Source organism: Telopea speciosissima, chromosome 2 (genome assembly GCF_018873765.1).
Source record: "Telopea speciosissima isolate NSW1024214 ecotype Mountain lineage chromosome 2, Tspe_v1, whole genome shotgun sequence".
NCBI lineage: Eukaryota > Viridiplantae > Streptophyta > Magnoliopsida > Proteales > Proteaceae > Telopea > Telopea speciosissima.
Window position 1 is genome coordinate 49,381,133 of NC_057917.1, and position 10,327 is coordinate 49,391,459.

Sequence of the window (10,327 nt, forward strand, 5' to 3'; positions counted from 1 at the left end):
GTTTTCGAGTTGACCCGGCGATTGGAGAGAAACTGGTAGTATTTATGGAAAACTTTGATTCAGGGGAAGAAGAAAAAAAATAAATGAAAAGGACGGATTCTCCTGCAATTCGAGAAGGAAAGAAGATTCAATTCAAAGATTAAATATTCTTGAGCATTTTCCGATAGAATCAACTTGAAAGATTTCAGAAAAAATTTAGATTTAGGAATGAGAGAATGGAAGTAATTGTTAATCGTAATCCCTCTTTCTCCGATATTAAAAACGGAAGAGGGATTGTTGCGAAAGACATCCAAATCTTTCCCCTCTTATGCACCCGAAGCAGCCGGTTAATCTAGAAGACCTAGATGTTTGTTTGTTTGTTTGTTTGTTTAATCCAGAAGACCCACATGATTGAGTATATTTTAATTAATAGAATAGGATATATATTCACTTTTATTTATTTATGTTTTTAATATTTTGGAATATTTGATAATAATAAAACAATATTATTATTTAATGATAAGGGGTGGGAGGGTAAGCTGGCAAGATACATTTGGTCACGTCGAAAATGGCAAAAAACCTCAGGGGGTTAAAAAAATTATAAAAAAAGAAAGAGCAAGAGACGTACTACTTTAACTGTACATTGTAAGTTCCTCTTTTGTGGGCCCTTTCTTTTGTTTTTAATTTTTCATTTTTTTTATGAAAAATAAATATATTAGAAGATTAAAAACTATTGGGAAAATTTGATGGACACCCCCTAAAAGTATCTAATATCTCATAAACTTACTGTACTTGGTCAAAATGTCACAGACACCCCTATTTTTATGAATTTATTTCAATTTAGTTCACTCTGTTAGTCTCTAAGTGTCTGTTAACTCTTTTTAAATGGCGAAATTACCCTTACCACAGTGAAATCCCTATAATACCTTTAATGATGAATTAATGATGTTAGAAGTTAGTTTTTAGAAAAAGACAATTTTGCCCTTGTTTTTATTCGATACCTTTTTTTTATTCCTTTTTTTCTCCCCTTCTTCTCCTTCTCCTTCTGCTGTTTCTTCCGCCGCCGCCACCACCACCAACACTGCCACCCCTTCCAGCCCTCCTTCTTTGCTCCCCTGCAACCCCGCCACCACCCTCTCCAGTCTCCCCCGCCCGACCATGCTCTCAGCAATCCAACCCCATAAAAACCCTAACTCTACAAATTAAAACCCTAACCCTACAAATTAAATGCTAAATATCGTTTGTCCTGAAGATTGATCACCAACATTTAATAGTTAGAAACGATTTCGACTTTGACAGATCAACATTTCCATTAACTTACAGAATCAAAGTGAACCCTCGTCGTCTCTCTGCTGTCTCTGTGGGTTTCTTTCTCTCTCTCTGTTGAGCAGGAAAAAGGCAAAAATGGACATCAGCGAAGAATCCATGGCAGCTCACAAGCGAACTTTCATGGATTTCTTTCTCTCTCTCGCGCATCAGAATTCGAGGGAGTTTTGGTCGGATTCGAGCAGTGAACAATCGGTGTCCAGGAAAAACGATTTAGGTTGTGGTGATGTGAGAGACGAAGTGGGTTTTGAAGAATCTGGGGAAAGCAAACGAACTGAACCTAAAAGCATGGATTCGGGCGAGTTTTGGTTCGATTCTGGTGGAGATGGATCCTCTCCTACGAAGATTGAGAACACTGAGGGAGACTCTGGCTCAGTCTCTGGTGATTACGAGCCAGAATTTGTACCACAGGGGCTAAATAGGTTGAATTCAGGTGCGATCATGGAGGTTGCAGCAGCGAGAAGTGAATTTTTTGGAGTGGCAACCATCTCGGGGGAAGAGGCGCAAGCAGGAGAGGAAGATAAGAGGAAGATTGTTTGGTGGAAGCTTCCTTTTGAGTTCTTCCATGCAGGCTTTTCGTAGTATCAATAATTAGGACCATGTAGCAGACAGGCAACATAAGGATTGCTGCAACCAGAATCAACTTAGGTTTTGAGATGACATCGGCCAGAGCAGGTGATGGTCGCCGGAGCCGCAGCCATAGAAGGAAGAAGATGAAAAGACAGTTTTGTCCTTTTATTTAAATAATTAAGGGGTAAAATGGATATTTCACCTTTGGGTACTAACTGTGCTTAGCGTTTGGGGTGTCTGTGACATTTTGACCAAGTATGATAAGTTTTTGAGATATTGGATACTTTTAGGGGGTGTCCGTGAAATTTTCCCAAAACTATTTAGAACTTTCCATAGGGTGATTAGGAGGTCAATCATCAATGGAGCAAAAATACGAGCTTCTCAAACTGATAAAAGGAACACTTACAAAGGTGGAATACCTTCAACGTGTTAAAAGTTTGGTTGATAACCTTGCTGCAGCCGCCAACCCAGTTCCAGATTCTAATATTATTCTTAGTACCTTAAAAGGATTCGGCCCAGACTATGAGTCCTTTCCAACATCTGTTACAACTCGGATTGAGCCATTAGCATTGGAACATTTTACAGGCATGCTTCTAAGCCAAGAAATCTTAAAAGACCATCGCTCTTTCCAACTTGATCTATCCACCGTAGAGGCCAACATGACCACCAAAAATTCCAACAGCACCTATTTCAGCCCCAACCGTGGCCATGGCTCCTACAGCACCAATCGAGGACGACGTGGTGGCCGCAGAAACTACTACAACAATGGTGGACGTGGTACCAACCAGCAACCCAATCAAATGCATTCCACTGTTGGTTCAGGGTGTCAAATTTGTCATAGGACAAATCACACAGCAGCAACCTGTTACAACAAGTTTAACCCTAACAACCACACCTCTTCTCCACCAACTGGGCCACCTCAAACAGAGGCATTGCTAGCAACACCATCTGCATCTTTTGACTCAGCCTGGTAACCCTAACAATCAAATCTCTGCAAAAATGAAATCTCTGCAAAAAAAAGTCTCTACAGAATCGATAATGGAACAAGCCTGAAAGGAGAAAAGATGAAGAGAAAAAGGAAAGCACAAGGAGAGAATAATCGTTCCTAGCAAACTGATACCATGTGAAAATATGAATTGATAATTTAAAATCCAGTAATTTCCATGTATTGATTGAAGTTGTATATATACAAAGATAATGGAGATAATCTCTCCTTTGACTAAGCTATTTGGTAGAGGGATTGTCTCCCTTGTCTATGCTAATTGGGGATATGATTTCCCTTAGCCTAAGCTAATCATATCCTTGCCTACCATATACAATATGAACAAAAGGAGAAGGTAGGTGGATGAAGAGATAAGACATACTGGTGGAGGGTAGAACCAATAATATGATAGATGGTCATACTATTCTAACATCTGCAGGTTCACTCTAAACCACTGATCAAATAGAAGCAGAAGTTTGTGGACTTCTTGAAGGATGGAAAGCCACAATGAAATCAAGACTCTTTCCAACTGAAGTATGGTGTACAACACAAGAATTAATTAGTTACCTAAGTTGTCTTGACCATGTTAATATTTCTCGGAATTGTTCGGCCATATTTCTGGACTTGGCAGAATTAACTCTTAATTTTACATCCTCCTACTTTAAATTTGTAAGGATACATCTATAATTAGATTCTTAGAAAAAATGGCCTTAACGGCTACTAGGCTTTTGTAATATCTTCCGTAAAGGGCTAATCAGTCAGCACATCAATGGTTAACAAAATGAGAGCGAATATGAGACACGGTTACTAATATTGTTTTAACCGCTTCTTACGGATTTAATCCCTCTGGGAAGGACTTCTCCAGAATCCGGTACCGTAGAACCGGTCCCACATCTCCTTCTCCAACTCTAGAACCTTTTTTACCGTTAGATCGTCTTTGTCTTTGTCCGAATTATCCAACGGCCATAAATCCACCGAAACTGGGCGTACCTGCGACTCTGTCTGGTCGCAACCAGGCGTGCACCTGTTGGGTCTCTTCATCAAAAGCCCCCCGTTCTTCAATCTCTGTTTCTCCTTCTTCTTCATCTTCCTCAAGGCTTTCCTGCATAGACCCGCAGGCAACTTATACATGGCGAGGACGAGAAGGTTCAGAATCCCGAAAGGGAAGCAGCAACATACGGCGGCACACTCTGCGGTTGTCTCTCCGGCAACCTCTGCGAACCTCGTCTTCTGGTTCGTCGTCGAATTCTTGTCCGCCAGTAGAGGTTGGCGGCGGAGCACGATTTGTCGAGTCATGTTTTCGAGTTGACCCGGCGATTGGAGAGGAATTGGTAGGATTTATGGAAAACTTTGATTCAGGGGAAGAAGAAAAAAAAAAAAATGAAAAGGACGGATTCTCCCGCAATTCGAAAATGAAAGAAGATTCAATTCAAAGATTAAATATTCTTGAGAATTTTCCGATAGAATCAACTTGAAAGATTTCAGAAAAGATTTAGATTGAGGGAAGTGAGAACGGAAGTAATTGTTAATCGTAATCCCTCTTTCTCCGGTATTAAAAACGAAAAGGGGTTGTTGCGAGAGACATCCAAATCTTTCCCCTCTTATACACCCGAAACAGCCGGTTAATCTAGAAGACCTAGATGTTTGTTTAATGTAGAAGACCCATATAAAATAATAAAGGTTTTTTTTTTAATAAAATATAAAATAATAAGGGTTAACCGTGTACACGTAAATATCGGAAAGTTGGTGGGTGTGAGCATGTGAGGAATGAGGATATTTTAATTAAATAAAGGGACGTAGTTTTCTGTATGGGAGTGTGGCATACGTCAGCAATCTCATGTGTCTATCTCTCTCTTTCTTAAAACAAGAGGGTGATAATGTCTTTTCACATGGAAATGAAAGAGATAGACTCATGAGAGTGCTGGTGTAAACCACACTCACAGTTAGAGATGTTTTTTCCTTAAATTAATAGATAGGATATATATGTTCACTTTTATTTATTTATTTTTTTAATATTTTGAAATATTTGATAATAATAAAAAATCATTATTGTTTAATGATAAGGGGTGGTAGGGTGAGCTGGCAAGAAACATTTGGTCACGTCGAAAACGGCAAAAACCCTCAGGGGGTTAAAAAATTATAAAACAAAAGAGAGCAAGAGACGTACTACTGTAACTGTACTTCTCTTTTGTGGGCCCTTTCTTTTGTTTTTCGTTTCTGTTTTTTTTTTATTATTTTACGGAAAAAAAATATATTAAAAAATTAAAAACTATTTAGAACCTTCCATAAGGTGATTGGTAGGTCAATCATCAATGGTTTTAAGTGTTAGGTTCCAAATATAATCAAGGAAGGGGTTATCAATATATAAACTAAATGTTTGCACCTAGAAAATAAAAAAATAAAAAAAAACATAAATTAAATATAACTGTTGTGATGTTAGCAGGTAACTCTGCAAGTTCCAAAAAAGGTAGGAGCAATGTTTGAGGGGATTGTTGTATTATTAGAATGATGAAGATAAGAGTGTAAATCTTTGTTGCTGCAAAAAACCACTTTCAGGATTGATCCCAGATATTGTTACTGTTTTCCAACCCTTCAATATTCCAATTAGTTCAGCCTCCACCTTGTCTGTAGTAGTAGCGTGTACACCTGCAGAAGTTAGGTTATGTTGTCCATCTACCAAAATTGAAAAAGCCTGATGAACCATAAAAATGACCACCAATTGGAGAGTAACATGTGGCCGGTCCAGAATTGGATGGAAGAATCCGGTCCAAGCATCGACTAGATAGGGTCGACGGATCCACTAGAGAGCTCCGACATCCGAGTGATGGAAGGGACCCACTAGGATCCGAGTCAAATAAAACAGAGTATCTTTACATGAGTCATGATCAACTTGGCGAGTTTATTTAATTTATTTTTTTTAAAACCATAAAGTTGTTTCACTTAGAAACTAAGTTGAGTAAAATAGTAATTCTATATTCTAGAACAAATAAAGCCCCAACTCCTCATCTCCCTTCTCTTGTTCTATTGTATAAAGTCACTCAAAATGCATTGATAAGTGATTCCTTGATTTTTCTGTAATTTTTATTTTTACTATTTTCTATATATTTATTGCATTAATGAATGAGAAAAAACGTGACTCGCCTTGACCAGGTTTGACAAGGCCGATAGGAGCGCATCCAACGACATCAACATGATACATGAACACTCCCCCTCACAAAGAACATTTCTCCTTAAAAATAATTTGAAAGTAACTTTGCATTATGTCATTATAAAAAATTATCATTGTTATGTTAAAAAAGGAAGAAAAAAAAAAAGGTGAAGCTACACAATATTTTTTTGTAGCAAAAGCTAAAAAAAAAAAACAATCTAGAATGACAAAAGAAAATTCCTAAAATCAACCATCTAGAAATACAAAAGCGATGCATATCATTACATTGACCGCGTAAATTAGAAGTCACTCTTCTTTCTTTAAAATAATTTTCTTTCCTTGGTTATATTTATGTAAAGTACGGGATAAATGATGAGGAACTGGCACTTTGAAAAGTCAAAGGAATGAAATCCAATCGATTCTTTTGTAAAATACCAAGAAAAAAAGAACGTTGTTTGGTTGCATGGTTCCTGCATCCAAACAAAGGAGTGTACAAAATTATCATCTACGCCCTTTTAAAATAAAAAATCTCATCCGTGTTTATGTCCCTACACGTGCTCTCATTGGCCTTGTGCTGGTGCAAAAACTACACAGCCAAACACGATCTCTTGCCCCAAAAAAATTAGAAGAATACTAACTTCCTAAAAGATGGAGTGACATTATTGCAAATATGATTTTGACAACTTGGGAAAACACTAACTTCCTGTAGAAGAATGAGAAGTGCTTCTCTATTTTAAGGTAGATTAGAAGTTGATGTATATATACCATCTGCCCTAAAGCCTACACACATACATCAATCTTTGAAGAATCTAATATAATAACTTTAAAAAAATATATATAATTTGACATTATATGAGTTAACCAATCCTGATATAAGTGTAGTGATGTTACTATTTTCCCTCTAACTGAGTATGGCATTTCATCTCTCTTCTAAGATAGGTTGAGTTTTTATTCAAAACAGTACTTGGGAAAATCTTCTGCAGTGCCTTGATCTTGCGCAGCCAAGTAGTTCAGGCCTGAGATCTCGTTACATGGAAAATGCAACATCCAATGATGCCGAACTCGAGAAAAAAAGAAAAAAAATATCTGGGTCAGTCGAGCTCACACCGTTAGATGTAAATCTTCCACATGTCAAGCTATCAGGCCCAAAATTCAAGGCATCGCAAAATAATGATTGTTCTGATTATTCCCTGATCAAAAATTGGAAGAAGAAACTTATGATTATCATCTACAGTCACACTTCCTCTGATTGGCATAAAATAGATCTCATTCAATCTAGGATTTTGAGTTGAATACAAGTCCTTATAGAAGTTCAAGATAGCTATGACCATATCCACTTCTTTAGTTAGACTAAGCCCATTCACATTAAGAAATCTGATAGAATTCCTTGCTTTCCTTTTAATAGTTGATAGATGGAAGAATTTGGTGTTTCGATCTCCAAACTTATTCCTATCAATCCTTGACTTTTGCCACCATAAAACTTCCTCTTGATGAGTGAGCTTCCTGAGAGAAGCAATAAGATATTTCTTCTCTCTAATAAACCAATTGTCATTCCTTAGATGAGGCTGAATTGGAGGTTCTTGAGTTTGGCACAGAGTTGGTATGAAGGAGAGCCTATGGAAATGAATGTAAACCAAACAAAAGACGTAATGTCCATAAAACTTGGTTCCAATAGCCAAAGAGTCAAACCTGAAAGGGTGGACAGATCTCGGTTTGTTCTTCTCCGTTTGCAATATAGACTGTTGCACTTGGATATAGGTTGATCCGATCTGCATTCGAAAGAAATCGATCTGCCCAGCTTGACTTCAATTCTTCTATCCCCAAATTGTCTATTATCCCAATTAAATGGGGGCGAATGAAATGAATTTCAAAAACACAAGTCATATTGATGAAATCCCTGAAATGAGATAGTTAAGCATTAGAGATTGGTCTTCCACCCCTTTGAATAATGTAAGAATTTCAATCACCAACAATAATCCAAGGATGATGAACAAATGGTGCCAAATTAATGAGATTCCTCTAATTGGGCTTTTTCTAGTTCTATCAATGCAACTCAAGTAGACGAATCTCATACTCCAAGATTGATTCATTCAAAAGTCAAAACAGTACGGAGATCATAGGCATTTACTCGAAAGCTCTTTCTTGGGGTCGCCACACGTCATGTGTCTATTTGTTGTAATCCCTCTTGAAACTTAGAAGTACTTCTCCAGAATCCAGTACCGTGAAACCGGTCCCACATCTCCTTCTCCAACTCTAGAACCTTATTTGCCGTCAAATCTTCTTTGTCTTTGTCCGACTTATCCAACGGCCACAAATCCACCGAAACTGGGCGTACCTGCGACTGTGTTTGGTCGGAACCAGACGTGCACCTGTTGGGTCTCTGCATCAGAAGCCCCCCGTTCTTCAATCTCTGTTTCTCCTTCTTCTTCATCTTCCTCAAGGCTTTCCTGCATAGACCCGCCGGCAACTTATACATGGCGAGGATGAGCAGGTTCAGAAGCCCGCAAGGGCAGCAGCAACATACGGCGGCACACTCTGCGGCTGTCCCTCCGGCGACCTCGGCGAACCTCGTCTTCTGGTTCGTCGTGGAATTCTTGTTTACCAGTAAAGGTTTGCTGCGGAGCACAGTTTGTCGAGTCATGCTTTCGAGTTGACTGGCGATTGGAGAGCAATTGGTAGGATTTATGAAAAAAAAAACAAAGGAAGACTTTTGTAAAGATCAAAAGGACGGATTGAAGGATTCTCCTGCAATCGAAAATGAAATAAGATTCAATTCCTTCTTTAATAAAGATTAAAGATTGTCTCCAGCAGAATCAACCGTCCGATGGCCGATCTAGTGAAAGATTTCTGATTTACGATTACCGAATTAGAATGCGATAATCGACGGAGGGATGAAACAGAAAGGATTAAGAAAAGTGAGAATGGAAGTATTGTTAATATTAAAGAGGAAGAAGGAATGTTAGGAAAGACATTCAATGGAGGAAGAAGGGAGACCCATTATAGTGGGCACCACAGACTCTTCTTTCCCCTCTTAAACACCCGAAACCGCCGGATTCCGCCGCTTCCTTTGCCTGAAAACTTTTGATCGTTACTGGTGCAAGAAAGAGAAGCGGATTTTGGATATTCTTTATGGCTATTAATTGAATTACCCTTTTGAACACTTTAAGACGAAATTAGAGAATATATATATTTGTTTGTTGATTTTATTTGATTGGTAGTTGGAAACGGGAATGAGTCAGCATGAGCCTCGTCTGAGAGTGAGACTTTGGCTAATACACGTGGCCTTGCTTTGGTGCCGTGTGTAACCGTCAGATTGGGACCAGGTGTTTTTGAATGATTTATTTAGATACCGATCTGACGTAAATTAAAGCAACGACTCTTCTGTTAATCTAGAAGAAGACCTAGATGTGTTTTTTAATCGAGAAGACCTACATAAAATAAAGGATAAATATCGGAAAGTAGGTGGGTGTGAGCCTGTGAGGAATCAGGATATTTTAATTAATACAATATATATATGTTCACTTTTATTTTTTTTTTAATATTTGGGAATATTTGATAATAATAAAAAATTAATAATATTGATAAGGGGCGGGAGGGTGAGCTGGCAAGATACATTTGGTCACGTCGAAAACGGCAAAAAACCTCGGGGGTTAAAAAAACTAATAAAAAAGAGAGAGTAGGAGACGTCTTTTGTGGGCCCCTTCTTTTGTTTGTTTATTTTTTTCATTTTTTTCTCTCTTTATTTTTATTTGTTTTTAGTAAAACTCTCTCAAAGTCTCATGAGGGGTGCAAGTTTTGCCCTATCGTCCCGAACCCGCCTTGAGCCCGAATAGAGCCTGGGCTGAGATATTTGGCCCTGAGGGAGGATCAAGGTTGAAATTCTCTGGCCCTAAATCAGGGTCGGATCGAGTTAGGATTGAGGCATTAGGCTAAGCTAATCCCGGCCTGGCCCAATCCTGTTTTAAGTTATACTATAAAATATATATTGAGATAAAATATATTATAAACTTTAAACGTCATCCACATTTTATTATATAATTTCTTATGTATGAAGAGAATAAGTGATATAATACTTTTTCTCACAGTGTTATTTTATGTAAAATTGATAATTTTCTCTCTGGTCCATTTCAACCCATGCATTTCCTTCCCTCCCCACATGATCAGGGCCAATCAGGGTCAGCTCGGCCCAACCTTGAGGGCGAGTTAGGGTTGGATTTTTCTAGCCCTGAGTCAGGGTCAGGTCGGGTCTGGGCCCAGCTAAGGGGATTAGGGTTGGGCTAGGGTTCTATAAAGCCCAGCCCAACCCGACCCTATTGCAGCCC

The 10,327-nt window shown here is 38.4% G+C and overlaps 2 protein-coding genes across 2 annotated transcripts; both read right to left on the reverse strand.

Moving 5' to 3' along the window:
• Positions 1 to 3,694: 3,694 nt before the first annotated feature.
• LOC122650805 lies at positions 3,695 to 4,153 on the reverse strand. Its single transcript, XM_043844183.1, has 2 exons — positions 3,880 to 4,153; positions 3,695 to 3,837 (listed from the first exon to the last, which is right to left on the reverse strand). The coding sequence occupies exons 1-2, from the start codon at positions 4,151 to 4,153 to the stop codon at positions 3,695 to 3,697; spliced, it is 417 nt and encodes a 138-aa protein (XP_043700118.1).
• Positions 4,154 to 8,163: 4,010 nt separating this feature from the next.
• Positions 8,164 to 8,654, reverse strand: LOC122650806. The gene is made up of 2 exons (XM_043844184.1): positions 8,337 to 8,654; positions 8,164 to 8,291 (listed from the first exon to the last, which is right to left on the reverse strand). Exons 1-2 carry the CDS (start codon positions 8,644 to 8,646, stop codon positions 8,164 to 8,166), a joined length of 438 nt encoding a protein of 145 aa, XP_043700119.1. The 5' UTR covers positions 8,647 to 8,654.
• Positions 8,655 to 10,327: the final 1,673 nt, after the last annotated feature.

Bases quoted from the DNA above. Each gene is read 5' to 3' on its own strand.
- LOC122650805 (XM_043844183.1), bottom strand. From the start codon at position 4,153: ATGACTCGACAAATCGTGCTCCGCCGCCAACCTCTACTGGCGGACAAG. The intron at 3,838-3,879 runs GCACGCCTGGTT...AGGTACGCCCAG, and splicing joins GATGAAGAGACCCAACAGGT to TTTCGGTGGATTTATGGCCG.
- LOC122650806 (XM_043844184.1), bottom strand. From the start codon at position 8,646: ATGACTCGACAAACTGTGCTCCGCAGCAAACCTTTACTGGTAAACAAG. The intron at 8,292-8,336 runs GCCCAGTTTCGG...AGTCGGACAAAG, and splicing joins CCAAACACAGTCGCAGGTAC to ACAAAGAAGATTTGACGGCA.